This window comes from Micromonas commoda, chromosome 1 (genome assembly GCF_000090985.2).
Source record: "Micromonas commoda chromosome 1, complete sequence".
Classification (NCBI taxonomy): Eukaryota; Viridiplantae; Chlorophyta; class Mamiellophyceae; order Mamiellales; family Mamiellaceae; genus Micromonas; species Micromonas commoda.
In genome coordinates this window covers 1,742,675-1,759,207 of record NC_013038.1, presented here as the reverse complement: position 1 = coordinate 1,759,207, position 16,533 = coordinate 1,742,675, and the positions used below count along the sequence as shown (strand labels likewise).

The window sequence follows — 16,533 nt, the reverse complement described above, 5'->3', positions numbered from 1 at the left end:
TATTCCGGTACCCAGCCCCGTTGTGCGCCGTTGGGGGCCGAGCGAGGGCATCTCATCATGGAGTTCCTCGCACTCGTGCGCTGAGGCAGTCGGATCTTCAACATGTGTCCAAAGCGTGCCAAATGGTGGCAAGGGAGATCTGTTCGAGTCAGCATTCTCCCAAGAAGTACTCGGAATATTGCTTACATTTCGCGACAAATAAGACCCCGCATGTATCCGAGTTTTGAGCCGATCATCTTCAGGTGCCCAGGTTGCGGCTGCTGTATATCGCGCCAACCGCCCATCGCGCTCGCGGTCAACGTAGTCCACACGCGGCACGACGTCGTCATCGTCTATATCAGGTCGGTCGCCATCCATAGAGACCAATGTTCATATGCTTACGATTGGAGTTGGGTGCGCTCCATAGAAAGTCTAGAACTGCACGAGAGTCCACTGCCGGTACGAAACTTTCTGGTCACGCTTCCCCTCTGCGCGCCAAACCTGCGAACGAACGAAGGTGTCACGTTATATGTATTGGTACCAGTACTCGTGTGGGAAATCGAACGGCCGAGTGACGGTTTGTGAATGCTCGGTGCGTTTGATTTGATCTTCAAATAGGCCGGAGAAAAACGCGGGCGGGGAAGAATGCCATGGGGTTGGTTATTAACCCAAATGGAATAATAACCAAAACATTATTTTGCGAGCTATTTGTGACAAATACGTGCATTTAGGGTTGGGGGTTTTGAATTTAGACTAATTTAGATTCTCAACGACGGAGAAACCTTGCATTATAATTATATAATAGTATAATTATCAAAAACGAACCGCGTTCCCATCTACGAATGATAGTGATTCAAAACAGATTATTTTATATTATTTTCATATTTATACATGTTTCTATGAGTAAACAAGAATCCATGAGTAGATACTCATACACGGATCGATCTCGTACATGTTGATATGAGGGTCAGTGAACTGCTCGGGTCGAGTCGATGAAATATTATACGTCAACGTCACGCGAGTTACCCATGTAAATCGCGTATATAGTGATGAAATATTCCTGTGATTCAGAATGGCAAGATTTGTTGCCTGAGGGCCACTGGGAGCCAGCCACGTGTCCCTTCTCACTAAACCCTTTTTCAGGAGAGAAGTTTGTTCTTCTCGAGGTGATTATTGATATGGGTTCAACAGTTGGTTCAACTTACCCCATTCGGGACGAGTACGTAAGTACGAAGTCACGTTAGCACCAAATTCCCACCTGGTCTTTTTCCAACCCGTAAGTTTTTATTCGTCTTCTGATTGGCCCAATTCGTCTTCTGATTGGTCGTCATTTCGATCATTTTCATAAATCGTAGACTAAGTCACCGTACGATCACCGTTTGTCACTTTATTTCTGACTACAACGCTGTGCGACGCCTTCCCTTTTTTGGACTACGACTGTTCCGCGTCACGTCCTTATCGTTGCGCTTGGCGTGCACGCACACGTCGTCCTCACACGCACACCACTGCTGGAGGAAGCACGACGCAAACGCGTCTTCTTAGGAGGCGGTGGTCGACGTCGAAGTTGACCGATCATCGATGAAAATTCAGCTTCAAATCTAAACTATGTGCACTTCTTCATCGAAGCTGCATCGATCAAATCGTCTAAAACTTCGTCCCGAACCAGCCGACCGCGTCGTCATTTCTGAGTCATAAATCGTGGGTCATTCGTCCACAGGGAGGCACTTACGCAATATTTTATCAATTATATAATGGTACACCTTGAAACTGGTGCATCGATAAACCGCTCTGGTCGACTCGATGAAACGAACTACATCTTGATTGGGTCTTCCCCAGTACGATAAGATCGAAGGCCGGTGATTGACCCATCGCGGCCCCGCTCGCCCCGCCCGTTGCAGCAAACCCGGGCAGCCGTGCGGTGGCCTCTAGCGCCTCGCACGCCCCCCTCGCGCGTGCTCGCCGTTCCTTTGGGGCGATATTGGCTATTTCAGCATGTTTGTCTCCGGCGCATGCTGCCGGGCGCGGCGCTAAGAGTCCTGCTTGTGATAATAAATAAAGATCATTTAACCTTGCTTCCTTTGGCCCTACTTCTTAATGATCTGCCTATCTGCTGCGTCAGGGTGCTGGATATATAAAAAGTCAGATAATAAGGGTGACACGGTCACTAGCTAGCTAGCTAGCTTAGTACGAAGGTAACTACTAGCTATCTTCGATTCGAAGGTACTAATAAGACCACAAGACCACATACATGATTGAGAATTTGACAGAATTTGTACAGATGCTCCATCTGGACTAACTTAAAAGCCCACACAAACCCAAACCGTATGGACAAATACCCAGTGTCATTCCATTTTTTTAGCGACCCTCTTCATTCTCTTTGATACAGGTGCATATTCTTACGCCCTATATTCTCTTTGATAGCATGTATGTCAACAAGATAAACCTGCCTGCATATATAGCGTAGAAACACACCAGATCGGTTGTGCCAGATATCGTTACAAACGATGACAACATGCACGGTTTCACCTTTCAACATGTCATCCCGGACATGCAAGCTGCGCTCGCTTCAAGGGAAACTCTCTCCGTCTCAACTTGCAGTCCCGAAGCACCCACAAGTTTCAAGGCTCAATCGGCGTCGAGCTTGTATCCGATTAACATCCGCTCTTACGGACACGCGTACCCGGACAAGCTTCAATAGTTCTCAGGTCGGGGCCGTGTTCATATGCACTTGTAGCTGATCCCCAAAAGTGACATGACCCGTGACACCTGATGCGTTCCCACCGTGCAGTCCATTGCCGAACAAACAGGGCAAGAAGACCCACAAACGGTGGTCAGGGTTCGTAGCGCCGTGGGCGTGCGAATACACTGCGGCGAAGCGGAACGCAAACTTGAGTATCTTGTACGCGTCGCCGATTCAGATGTTAGCATTTGGTAACTGCTGCGGTGGTCATTTTAATTCCTCTATGGAATAAGAATCTCAAAAACAGGGTATCATCAGAGTTTGTAGCTGAGGACGTAAAAGAGGCTTATGAGAAGAAATGGTGGCTTTGCTGCCGCAAGGTTTGCCCAAGCCAGCTATTCATTCCGCTAAAGAAGTACTCATCAATTTTCTGTTCAGGGTAATATTGAAGATATGAATCATATGCTCAGGGGTGGCGGGCAAGCTCTGGTCGCAGCCCGTGATTCTGACAACAGAGGGTAACTTTCCTTTCATCGAACGTCTGGTTGGTTCTGAGAATTTTGTTAATTTGAAGCGCTCTTCACTATGCTTGTGGAGTCGGGAGCGATGAATGCGTTAGGTCGATTCTTGCGTACGGTGCAGATGTGAACGCAAAGGTGCATCACGCCATTATAAACTGTTTCTCCCCATCGACTCAAGAAAATGCTGATAGGATAAAGATGGATTCACTGCGTTACACATCGCAGCAGGGTATTTACATGAGAAGGTTGTCGAAGTCTTAGTTGCATCAGGAGCAGATCCAGAGATACAGGACAACACTGGAAGATCGGTAAGACCTGCCTGATCATATCATTCCATTGCGTTCTTCTGATGTAAGGTTTGTTTTCAGCCTTTGGACCTCGTGGAAACCTTGATGCACAACACGCCGGCAACAACTGTAACATTTGCTAGGCGATCTGCGCTTGAGTCAATTTCAGACACACTTGAACAGTATAGCTATGAAGAAGTCCCCCCAGCGTCAATTAAAGCGGCAAGACCAGCCGGTGATGGCGGAGATGAGTACCTCATCGAATGGCTAGATGGTGTGACATTGTATGATTCGTGTTTAAAAAGTCGTAACTTCCTGCCTCCCACCAAAATTCTCAGAAAGAATGGATAGCTGGGTGCCAGAGAACAATATCGCTGACAATCTAATCAAAGATTTTAAAGCAGGGATCGAGTATGCCCCGCAAGACAAAGTGTACACACCTCCAACTTATGCCCCTTCCGGCATCAAAATAAAGACGAAGAGTGCAACTCTCGTCAAGGTATTTGCAGGCCTCTCTTTCTTTCGTTGTAGGTCACCCTTACTTTGTGATCTCGCAGTGGGCAGATGGTGCACCGCCAAGTTGGGAAGCTCCGATCTAATTGCGAATATGATTGTGAACAGTTATTTAACTAGCGCAGCTTTGATAATTTCGCAAGCAAAGAGATCTGTACAGGGACAAGGCAGGGACAAAATCATTGCTGGCACATTGAGGCATGTCGTGTGAGATATTCCTGATACACGAAATGCAATGTCAACGCGAGCAAGTCTCGATTCCTGGGTATCAACCATCTGTTCTAGATTTGCCCTTGGCACTTGCGAAAACATCCTTCAGCTTTAGCTTCTTGTTTGCACTGTCAGTTTTGTACCTTTTCCGAGCTCGGGTAACTTTGGGCACCATTTTTTTTTTTTTGCCTTCAATTAGGGCAGATGTATTTCCTGCACCAGTATAGTTTTCCTCAAGTCGCTTGACCGGCTTTCCCCCACGAAGATAGTTGGGCAGATGATTTAGATGAGGCAGGGCCCGTTGCTTTGCAAGGCGAAAGTCATGTTTCAATAAAATGAGCTCGTCGGGATTTTCATCGAAGTGAGCAGCAAGCCGATCAGAGTTGAGCAGTTCTGTGCGAATTTCTCTTACGCGAGCATCGCGAACGGAAGCTCGTCCTACTGTCCGGGATACATCCTCTGCTCGATACCGTAATGCTTCCACATCTTCAATAGCGAGTTTGCCGAACGGCTTGAAAACAAGGGAACTGCCGTTTTCACCATATTCTTTCAAATCTTGTTGTATGGCTTCAATTTTTCTCACTTCTGATAGTGAAACAAACGTGATCGCACTTCCATGTTCTCCTCCGCGTCCCGTGCGCCCAATTTGATGCACGTACGCAGATGCATCGGATGGAACATCGAAATTAATCACAGTTCGCACCTGTTTGAAGTCAATTCCACGAACCACCCCAAAATCTTTGTGCGCATCCTTCTGTCTGCCAAACCTTTTGACTTCTTCACTCGCATTCAAGTGCTTCCCATCGAGCATAAGATCACGTGCCTCGGATTCTTTTTTGGTTCGCGCCGAGATGTCATCGGCGACCGCAATCATGCAATCATAGACGCCTCGGTTGTACTCTTGAAGAATATGGGCTCTTGAGTTGTAAGGAAGTTCGTGGTGTAGTGCACAACAAGAAATGCTGAACTTCGCCAAGAACAATCTAAGCCTGATGGCAGCATCCGAATGCGAAACGAAAACTAATGTCTTCTTTTCACATAGTCCAAGACGGAAAAGCGCCATACAATACAGCAGCTTGTCATCAGTATGTAATTTGATGATGTAGTGAGAGATTCGAGGCGACTGAACAGGCTGAACCGCATTTGTTTCTGTTTGGCCGCATCGGTTTCTGTTCAGACTTCCTAGATCAAGTTGAACTGGATTGTGTAGAACAAGTGATTGCATTCCTGTGAGCTCTTCATTTGTCGTCGCAGATAGAAGTATGCTTTGACATCCCCGCTGCACTTCAGCTGCAATGCACTTGATATCGTGGTTATAGCCAAAAGAAAGAAGCATATCAGCTTCGTCGAGGACTAGAAGGTCCAAGCCAGAGTTTAAAGCATCCGGAGGGAAAAAACCACAGCGAATACACTCGACCACACGAGCAGGGGTGCCGACAAGTATTTCCGGAGGTGCGCCGGCAAATTCCCGCAAAATTTCAGGAGCACATCCAGATGCTGGGAGCTCTCCTGCGCGTAGTGTTGGGGCACACTGGCATAGAATTGAACTTGCTTCTTTCGTCACCTGATTGGCCAGCTCTCGAGTAGGGACGAGGACGATCGCTCTAGGGTTCGGCAGGGCACCGTGTGCGTGATTCTGCATAACTATGTGTGCGACGGGCAAGAGGTACGCCGCCGTCTTTCCGCTCCCAGTGTGTGCTCGAACCACGACGTCTTTTCCCGACAAAACGAGCGGAATCGCCTGAGCCTGTACAGCTGTTGGGGCGTTATATTGCTTCCGTTTTAACGCCTTCAGGATTCGACGGTCCAGTCCCAATGATGCCCATGTGCTGTGATCAGCTTGGGGACATTCCCCTCTGTCGTTACATAGTGTCATGCTCTCACGCCGCCGCCGCCGCCGAGCCAAATCTAAGTGAACAATATCAGCCGCACCAACCACACATACAACAACAGACCATTAAGTTATCACAGCAGTACATACCTCTTACCTTCATTCGTGTAATAAGTTTCGTACGTTCCGTAACGTTTATTTATATTTTTACCTTCGTTCGTATGAATATCCATATCGAATAAAGATAGATACGAAGGCATATATAAATATGTACGTATATTTAATAGTACCTTCTAATGCATAACCTTACATTGGAATACGTAGATCGTGGATAGATAGATAGCTTCACTCACATATGAATGTGACTTAAATATGCAGGTAGACTGAACAGTGACTAAACCACATGGTTGTTAGTTGAGAATTTGTAGTCTACGGATACTCCATCGATCCGCGGTTTATATTTTAAAAAGCATGGTGGATAAACTTTTGAGACTTGGCAGTACACACACGGCACACGAACGGGTGTAGCTAGCTATCTATCTATCTAGTAGTAGCTACTAGCTAGCTAGCTAGCTAGCTACTAGCTAGCTAAGTAGCTAGCTAGCTTAGCTAGCTAGTAGCTAGCTAGCTAGCTAGCTACAACACATACATATATCTAGCTAGCTAGCTAGTAGCTAGCTAGCTACTAGTAGTAGCTAGCTACAACACATACATATATCTAGCTAGCTAGCTAGTAGCTAGCTACTAGTAGTAGCTAGCTACAACACATACATATCTTCGTCCCTTCATATACAAAAACCGATGATCATCCAGCTTTATTTGCTTGGTTCAACCCGCCGCTTTCTTTATTTTTTTTTGGAGCTTCATCTTCATTATTCTTCAAAGTTTCGGCATAATGAGAATCTAGCTTATTAGCTACCTTCGTACGAGATACTAATAAGGTGAAACCACGCGTGTTGCGTTTAATTTTCATGGAGGACATGCGTGATGGATGCATATTTTCTTTTCAGATGGAAAACTGAAGAAAGTATCTATCAAACAATATATGTCCAGTAATAAAAATAGTTGTGATGATATGATATCATAGTTTAGTAGATATGACAGTTGCGAATTTATGGTGAAGGGGTGAACGTCCAGTGATATAGTGCCAACCACTGGCCATTCGCGCTCCCTGCTGTGCTAGCACAACTTTTTGGGATGCTCCCCGGAAAAATTCATTTAATATCGTAACTGGATTTCCAGTGTACCAGATATTAAACTGATAAGAACAGATACTACACTTGATCTTAGCCAAAAGGCCGAGAAAGGTATGCTTGCATAGCAGATCGCGGAGAGTATATATCTGTTTTTCTGATCACAACAGAAATCTCGCCTTATGGGTCGCTACTTTTGGATCACATTTAAAAAAAAACGTTTCGCACAACCCGCATATTTTTATGTTCCCATCATTTTTCCCTCATTTCCGCCCAAATTTTGGAAGAAGGCCTCTCTCGATTTTCATGTCGGCACTATTCAGGTATCCATATCTTCGTAAGCTTATCGTATTATTCTGCATTTCAACCAGGGGTGACATGTTTATCGGTGACATGTGTAAAAAAAAGAAAAAAATACCGCAAGCCGCTCACATAAATGCATTTTATACCAAGAGCTTGGATTAACGATACGAGAGATGCGATGACATATAATACCTGTGCCGTATTATCTCTACGTTTAAGTGTCACAACTCGTTTACTCATACCGTTTTGAAAAGCGATATATGGTGCTTTTATTTGTTCTTATTATGATATAATATAAGCATAGCATAAAAAATGTCACGCCTGGTTTGCGGTGTACCAGGTACCAAATTGTCGTAGCTACGGCGCAACGTCGTATCGTGCGACGCAAACTCGTCAACGCCAATGTGCGCTCCTGATGATGGCGTCCTCCAGCTTTGGCGCCGAACAGCGTATTCGTGAGCCGCTCACCGCGCTCGCCGTCCTGACACGGCGCCATAGGGCAAAAAACACGCGCGACCCAATTTTAGTTTGGTCCTAAATAAGTCTAGAAAATTTTCGCGACATAATAAGGCAGGATTTATATTTTTTCTAAATATCCGCGTAAAAAATCCCACAACCGAAAACTAGATAGTGGCTGTCCGAACTTCACACTTTGCCTGAGGTGAGGTCAGCCGGCTACGTGAGCTGCTGGTTCGCGATCGTCTTGCGCCGAAGGCCAACGGTCAGCTCCGCCGTTGCCAAAATGCAATCGCTAGAAGATGAGCGGCAAGCACAAAAAACCGCGCACAGAATGAACATCACCCTCAAATTCTTGCTACCCGATTCTGCAGCGGGTTCCATAATTGGCAAGGGTGGTGCCACTGTAAATGAGCTCCAAAGCCAAACTGGATCCAGAATACAGCTGAGCCGCGCCACCGAGGTATTTCCGGGAACGAAAGATCGAATCGTCACCGTATATGGCACTGCCCCTTCTATTCTCGGAGCTTTTCACCTCATGATATCCAAGCTGGTGCGAGATGGTGAGGGACTCGTTGGCGGTCGCCCGCATGTTAAGCTTGTCATTCCAAACGCCTCATGCGGGTGTATAATTGGAAGAGGTGGCGCGACAATACGCAATTTCGCGGACGACAGTCAGGCAGAGATCAAGCTCAGCTCACAGGAGCACATGCTCCCAGGTGTCAATGAGCGTGTGCTCACCATCACTGGTGCAAACGACAGAGTTCTAAGGGCCATAGCCCTTGTTGCAACAGCACTATCACAGGATGGGTGCTATGAAGAGCTGATTTCTCGACCATCGACGTACACTATTGATGGAATGCCAATGCCGTACAGCGGCATAAACAACGATTTTGCGGCTGCAGTTAACCATAATGTTGAGCATGGGCGGAGTCAAGATGGTGACGTTATATCTGTTGCGATTGACGTCCCTGATGAGCATATTGGCGCAGTTTTGGGTAAGGGTGGGCGCACAATATCTGAGATCCAGATAACGAGTGGCATTCGCATTAAGGTTTCAGAGCGCGGAGACTACGTAGAAGGTACTAAAAACCGCAGGGTTACTCTCACTGGGGCAGGTGATAAAGTGCAGATGGCACGGTTTCTTCTTGAGCAGAAGTTATGCGCCAGCGCTTCAGTTGAGGAGTCTGTTTTGTAAAATGCGTCGTTCCTTCTCTGCTGGACGCAGATATAACACCTGCCCACGGCTCATCATGTGTCTTTCACGAAACTCGTATCGAGCTCAGGATGGACGAATGTTCATCAAACCACAGCAGCGTGCTTCGACGGCGTTTAACATCAGATGTTTTCCACCCCTGCGCCCCATACCTCCACATAAAACAGTTAAAAGGGAAGAAAACGAGCCATCGTGCATTATAGAAAGTTTCGGTATGTTTTGCACTGTTCCTAAAAGGCTTCTCAGTGGAAATTGATCTTGCCTCGGCTGCGACGGCCAACTGATCACGTGTATCTTTTTCAACGAGGACTGGTCTCATCATCATCCCCCAGAAGTTTCCAAAGAGCGTTCAAATGAGTGCACGAGTCGCAGAGCAACGCGTTGTCCGGGAGGAATCTTTTGTTCTGCACGACGTATCCCATCCAGTACAACATCTTCCCGCTCCCGTTTAACCCTTTCCTGTGCCCGCATATTAGGATCATCATTTGCCCAGCGCACAACAAGGGAGTCCTCCATACCATCTTCCATTTTTTGGCCCATCATTGCTTCTTTTGCAAACTCCGCCGATGCCCGGAATTTGTATCGAACGAAGCTTATGCATTTGGAAGGAACGATATGAATATCTTCTATGGCTCCCCATTCACCAAATGATGTTGCCAGCAGTTGCCTCAATCTCTGCCCACCCAGGGTGCTCGCAGCTCCATAGTATACGAAAAGTGTCCGGCAATTTCGCAAATAACTCCCAGTACCGCCATTGTCCTCTCGTTCATTTCTATGTTTTTCCCGTCCAAAAATGTCGTAAAGCAAAGTGCAATGGGCATCATCGGTGCCGGTAGGTAGTCGATGCAGGTACATGCATTCGTGACCTCTGGTACATACCCCCCTGGCAAAGTGAAGGCAGAAGATTGCCTGCTTGGCCAGACTTCCCCGCGAATAACCAGTATCGATGCTAGGAATGCATCTCCCCACGGCTTGCTTCTGTGATCGGGTGGCAGCGAGACGATGTCGCGACGATTTCCCGTGCCTGTGTACGCACAAGTTGTACAAAAAGAGATGCTGGCATCTGGGAGTTCAAGGGTGCCCTCATACCAAATATTGTAATCACTTTCATACGTATGCTCCGGGATACTTCCCCTCTTTGGTTCGGACTGAGAACACGTGTGTTGCGCGTGAAGTAAATGCCTAAATTGGAATTGATAAGTGGACAGTATCTATATCGCGCACCTGGACTCTTGCTCTGCGCAAAAGCGCCGCTTGGATTTCGTCTGTGGTCCACATTAGTTGTTCAACTTTGCCTTGGAACTCCCCTTCGGCAGGTGGTTCTTTTTGGGCGCGAAAAGTCTCACTGGACTCGGTGAGTCGCTGAGGAGGAGGCGGTGGCGGAGAGCTGTCCCGGAAAAAATAGTCTTCCATGCCATCAGAGAGCGCTGTCACCGGGAACAGGTCTTCGCAACTTCAAGACCGATGACCCACTGCGGAACGACAATGAGGCCCTTCATAATATCGGACAATATCGCTTGGTTTTTATTATGAATACCAACCATGCATGTAAGTCTTAGATCGTATCGCTTTTTATGTTCTTAGGCTACTCAAATATCAAACATGTAATGCGGGTTATCATTATATTAAGATATCATATTATCTCATCAGATGATTATTATTATCTTTAATTTATTTAATTAATAAGTTACGAAGGTATCATGCGATGTACGAAGTAAGGTACCTTCGAAGGTATGAAAATGTCACACCCTAATTATGAAATTCAGAATCGACCATTCTCCTTGTATCGTTTACACGTTGATTTCGTTGACTCGTTTCCTCGTTGACTAAAACAGGGTCGCGCGTGTTCTTTCCCCTATGGCGCCTAGTCAGGCCCAGTCAGGACGGCGAGCGCGGTGAGCAGCTCATTACTACGCTGTTCGGCTCCAAAAATGGAGGACGACATCGTCAGGAGCGCGCGAAATATTTTGATTCCACTGAGGCTTTCACCAGTATTTAATTGTCACGTGATTCGAGATAACTTTTAACTTATTGAAAAACGAGGGTGGTTGGAAAGAGTTTACGTACATGTGTGACCAGCTTGCGCGCGCGGCGACGCCGTGAGCGCCCGAATCTTGACAGAGAGTGGCATCATGTAATGACGACGTCGACTTTCGAGCATCATATCATTTACTCTCTTGAGCATCATCCACTCCATAGCTTTATAAGGCTTCGCACACGCGGAAACGAACAGAGTGCGGCCGACCGCCTTTGGAATAGTGTTTGTGCCCAACATGGCGACGAGTAACGAGCGGCGCGGTGGGTCGTTAGGGTGATGAGCGACACCGTTGAGGGGATGTGGGGACTGAGGGTTAGGAAATAATCGCCGCGGAGCGGCGTTGTGTTCCGCCAGATGGTACGTGAACAAAACGCTCAGGAATTTAAGCACCCTGGCACGATGCAAGATCAGTTATGGCCGTTCTATCATCATCCAACCCGCCGGGAATGCTCTCTGCGATCCTTGTATGGATAAGCTATTTCAGTGTTTTATAACACGATAATTGGACCGCCGTCCGGCACCATGCATTCGTGCAACGTTCGGCCGGTTTCCTTTCCAATTTCCGTAACGGGTTACGGTCGCTCACCTGCGCTTCGGCCCTCACTTTCGCGAGTCCCACGCCCAGTTGACGTTTCGCATTCTGTGTTCTAGACGTTAGAGAGGCTCGTTGCTCAGCTTCGAGTGTATGGTCGTAGAAGTAAAAGATGCAAACCTCGTTGACCTGCACGTTGCACTTGATGCGGGAGCAGGCGAGTTTACCAGAGGCAAGCTTGTACACGGTCGCGCCTTCGATCTTCTTCGTGCGATGAGCGCTTTGGTGGTTTGCAATTTCCGGCAAGATTCCGGCATGAGACACCTGAACCTTCGGGCACCCGATGCGCGTTCCCCTTTGGATCTTACTGACAACGAGATCGCGTATATCTTCGATTCTCTTCTGGCCTGTGAGGCTACATGGCACCATGGCCAAACTGTTTCGAAAGCCATGAATGTTTGCACATACTTGAAAATGAACCTTTTCAGTAAGTCAGAATCGTGCTCACCAGTTTACGCCTACTTTGACGCCGTGCACTGCTTCGTGGCCACTATTCGATACGTCATTTTAACGGCAGGTGTATACGAGGAGGGAGAGTTCATATTGTCAACCTTGGATAATGATGTTGGAAAGTTAGCATCTAATCTTGGTCGACAAGAAGTTGTCACAATAAGCAGGCTTAAAAATGCAGAGTCACAGCTGATGCAAGAATCGCCCCGCGCGTCCATTTTACTGGCGAGAGTCAGATTCAGAATTGACCTACACACCGCAATGCACCTGCTTTGCAAAATTACCAGCGAGGAAGACGTGCAGCAGGCAAGTCAGAGTCTGGATGCAGCACTCATCCATCTGACCACAATTAAGCGTACAACTCCTGCGGTTCCCATCAGAAGGAGTTCTGACCGTCGATTGGATGACGATCCACTCGATTGGGACCCTGGTGGCATTGGGTTTGATCACAAGGCGGGAATAACGCAGTCTGGAGCGCAACCACCAACAGACGTGAAACTGTTCTCCAGGGTGGCAGCATTCGATCATTACGCCAAGCTTCTCGCAGACCTGAAACATGTCTGTAACATTTTGGGCTCACATTTGCGCAGCAATGGAGCGAGTCTCGACCTTCTCAGCATATTATATTCCATGCCGAGTACCAATCCTGGTATCATTCCCCGCTCAGTTCTTGCATATTCTCTATTTAGAGAAAAAGATGATTTTAAACCAGGGGAATTTTTCAAGGAAGCATCTTTGTCCACGTGGCCATCTCATTTGACGTCGACGCATGCGGTGAAGAAAGATGGAACATTGACAACAGGTATGATGACCACAAAGATAAGAGATAATGAAGAATCCAAATATGACACAAATCCATATGAGATTGAGACCTGTGGACCGGAAGCAAACTGTGATGGGGATCATGAGTTTGGCCAGTCATCAGAGCAGATACATAACTTCGATTCCTTCTCAAGCGTTCGCTCTGCGGAGCTTCTTGCACGAGCGTACATCTCCAATCGATCGCGCCTTAGACGTAAACTTCTGCGACTTTGCAGTATTTGGGAGGCTTTGTGCTTGAAGGCTGAACGTTTGAACCCTCCACGTGGACACCTAGCTAGCACAGACACTTCCATTCCTTCACACCTTGGCTCTGCCATGTCGGGGTTTCGCGCCCTTCGTCTGAAGACCAAGTTAATGCTATTGCGTCAGCGCGTTTCTCACGTACTTCTTGGGATTGATCTACATTTATATATGCCTTATGAATTGCATATGGTGTACTGGTTCATTGGAGAAATGTTGCACGCATCGACAGATCTAGTTGTGGCTTCCGGCGAGACCTTTGCTAACGATTACGTCAGCAAAAATGACGTATTCGTATATAACAAGGCCGATATTTCTGTCGGCGAGGTTCACAAAAAAATTTGTAAAGGTTTGGTTTTAATGCTATTTGCTTTGGAAAGGATGGGTTATCTAATAGGGCCGGTGCAAAACTCTTTCACAGATTCTGAGCAATGTTTCTTGCAGCGTTTTGACTCCTTATCTTGCACAGATATTATGCCGGCTCGATGGTCAGATTACGATGGACACGTGACAGTTATAACAGGAATTGCAACAGACAAAATTTTATCTGCAGCTGTAAATTGTTTTCTGCAGGCAGAATGTCAGGCGCGGCATGTTCTGAATTTGCAACCCTCTTTGCTTTCCATAGAACAAGCTAAGGACTTGACGGCAATAGAGTTGGTCGCGAAAGCTAACGCGGTGGCTCTGCGCTTGTTGGGATCGCAATGTTATTCTGCAGAGCTAGTTCACAATCACCACACGCATTTCGTCACTTTAGTATTAAGTCAGGTTGAGAGGACATGAATTTTCCCGGGTGAGAGATATCGTGAAGTGAGACTATCGCGATCGATTTGATGTTGACTGGCGAGATTTCGTAAATTACGTCAAAAGATCCTCGGCAATAGGGCGAGTTGCATACCCGACTTTCAGTCTGCGTACCCAGTCACATCAGCAGAATGGTCAGCTAAGTGTTGAAACTCAGGGCGGGGTATGGTTGCAAAGGTCTAGTTTGTTTCAAAATATGTTATCAAAGTGCAAAGAGCCACCAAAGCAGCCAAATTGCCCAGGGGGTCGACTTCAGACCGTTCACTTGGAGCATGCAATTCTACCCGAGACGCTTTTGCGTAACCCCTTGCCAATAGTGCATCACTAACCGACTCAGAGGAACTGAGCATTGAATCGAGTGCACGGGCCAGGAGTGAAGCGAACATGCTGAGCGACCCTCGGAGCCCTAGGGACTCCCAGTCTAACCCACGCGCTGCTAGCCCAATGCTGATGTTCCTGAGTTCTTCAAAAACGATTGATGTGAAGCGTAAACATACTACAAGCGTGAACGTGAGTTCGTCTATGGGTGCCCTCAGCAAAGCTATGGGCTGCAAGTACCAACGCAGTCCTGAAGCCATTTTTTCAGGCGTAGTAGTATACAAGATCAAACTGGTAGACTGCAAAACGGTAAATGTCAGACAAGACGAGCTGATCGCAAGGCTAGCGGCCTTCCTTGTGATTTGCAGGGGGCCGATGCTTAAAAGGATATGAGCGAAACTTTGTTCCAACTCAGGGATCAGCTCCAGTCCTTCTACAGAACAGTTGGGTTCTCTTGGTTGCATCACCGGTATGATGGTATCCGCACCAACAAGTAGAAGAATAAATAAGAAAAGCACCATGCCTACGAGAACAGTCACTTGCGGACGCCAAACGCGCGAAGGAAGCGTGACTGCCGTGACTAAAGTTAGGCAGCAACAGAGGAGAACTTTCTCTTCCCCGGTTCCGTTTGGCGAAAGCAGTAACAGTGCAGTAAGCCACGCTTGCTTCACACGAGGATCGAGACGGTGAAGTCCAGATACCGGTTCAGCAACGAATGAGCCGATTGGAACAGCGGGAACGTCTATCAACTTTGTAAGTGACCTCTGGATCAACGGGGGCCTGTGACTCGCTGCAACAGCCAGCTGCGCTGTTCGGGCATTTTGACGCTTCGAAAGTACCTTCAAAAGTACCTGTCGCCTGGAAACGCAGCACGGTTTTGAAAGTTTGAGTTTCGTCGCCGCGCAACATTTAACCTTTAGAATGTTACCGTGACATGCCGGTGGCATTCAGCCTTCGCAAACAAAGGAGTCCTCAGGTGCTGCTGGCGTGGACTAAATAAAAGTTGCAGAAGATATAATGGTTGCAGAAGATAATAGTTACCTTCGTAACTGATAATTTTAACTCTTACGAAGGTATCATATTACGAATGAAGGTACTATTTTACGAACGAAGGTATTCTATTGTTTTTTGAAGATATTCTAAACTTCAATCAAGTTTGGACAATAATCGAGTTTAGTTAATAAGTTAATATAAATATTATGATAATAACACTTGCTTAAGGAATTAATATGATAATAACAGAATAAGGTATCACGGGTGGTGCCCAGATCTGAATCTGGAGCTCAGATTCTGAAAATCTGAAAGAATATTCGTATGGTGGACACTCTCGAGGTTTATTTAATCTACAAAAAATCGCTCGAGAAGTTTGGGCTATTAGTACAAATGGAGAATCTGGGGCTGGTCGAAACGAGAAAATCCTATAACTCTTACTCTATACAACTATACTCTATACACATTATACACTATACATTATATACTCGATACACGAGAAAATCCCGCATCTCTTTATTAGGGTGCGGGTTTGGGTGTTGGGTTTAGGGATTATGGTTCCAGGTTAACCTGGGAGTTCTAGTCGAAGCAAGCGGACTTATCATAGATGGCCCAGAGGGCCCAGAGGGCCCAGAGGGCCCAGATAGCCTAGAGGCCCAGAGGGCCCAGAGGGCCTAGAGGCCCAGAGGGCCCAGAAGGCCCATATGGGACGCTGACTCAAGGTATCTCGAGCTAAAAATTCAAAAATGTCGTCAACTATATATGTAGCGAGCGCTAGACCATCGTTCTTGATTTAATGGTGTCAAAAATGACGACAATTAATGGGACGGATAGACCTTCGACCTTGATAAACGATACCAGGCGAGTGTTACATTTTGGAAGTTATGGTGGTGGAATATCGGCTATGCCGAATAAGTCAAGCGCATACATATGGATACATGAGTCATACATGTATGTATATATGAAGGGTATTTTTAATATTAAATATGGTCATGAATCAATATATCTATGTATGTCATCATCATCAGATGACCATTTCATTTATAATTAATTTCATATATTTAAACCTTACTCGGTAGATCGTGACGAT

General features: G+C 46.6%; 5 protein-coding genes across 5 annotated transcripts; 3 read left to right on the top strand and 2 right to left on the bottom strand.

Annotated features, from left to right (window-relative positions):
- Positions 1-835: 835 nt before the first annotated feature.
- Positions 836-2,001, top strand: MICPUN_51853 (predicted protein). The gene has a single exon (XM_002507679.1). The coding sequence runs from the start codon at positions 1,029-1,031 to the stop codon at positions 1,221-1,223; it is 195 nt and encodes a 64-aa protein (XP_002507725.1). The 5' UTR covers positions 836-1,028; the 3' UTR covers positions 1,224-2,001.
- A 526-nt stretch (positions 2,002-2,527) lies between these two features.
- SRP43 (signal recognition particle SRP43 protein, chloroplast precursor) lies at positions 2,528-4,723 on the top strand (the record flags this gene model as incomplete). The annotated part of the gene is made up of 9 exons (XM_002507678.1): positions 2,528-2,676; positions 2,768-2,910; positions 2,987-3,039; positions 3,098-3,177; positions 3,234-3,315; positions 3,372-3,488; positions 3,549-3,741; positions 3,806-3,966; positions 4,025-4,723. 9 exons carry the CDS (start codon positions 2,528-2,530, stop codon positions 4,064-4,066), a joined length of 1,020 nt encoding a protein of 339 aa, XP_002507724.1. The 3' UTR covers positions 4,067-4,723.
- MICPUN_113907 (helicase) lies at positions 4,249-6,066 on the bottom strand (the record flags this gene model as incomplete). Its single annotated transcript, XM_002507290.1, has 1 exon — positions 4,249-6,066. One exon carries the CDS (start codon positions 6,064-6,066, stop codon positions 4,249-4,251), a length of 1,818 nt encoding a protein of 605 aa, XP_002507336.1.
- A 2,120-nt stretch (positions 6,067-8,186) lies between these two features.
- Positions 8,187-9,601, top strand: MICPUN_55496 (predicted protein). The gene has a single exon (XM_002507677.1). The coding sequence runs from the start codon at positions 8,308-8,310 to the stop codon at positions 9,169-9,171; it is 864 nt and encodes a 287-aa protein (XP_002507723.1). The 5' UTR covers positions 8,187-8,307; the 3' UTR covers positions 9,172-9,601.
- A 3,927-nt stretch (positions 9,602-13,528) lies between these two features.
- MICPUN_51850 (ATP-binding cassette superfamily) lies at positions 13,529-15,690 on the bottom strand. Its single transcript, XM_002507289.1, has one exon. It carries the CDS (start codon positions 15,398-15,400, stop codon positions 14,315-14,317), a length of 1,086 nt encoding a protein of 361 aa, XP_002507335.1. The 5' UTR covers positions 15,401-15,690; the 3' UTR covers positions 13,529-14,314.
- Between the last annotated feature and the right edge of the window lie 843 nt (positions 15,691-16,533).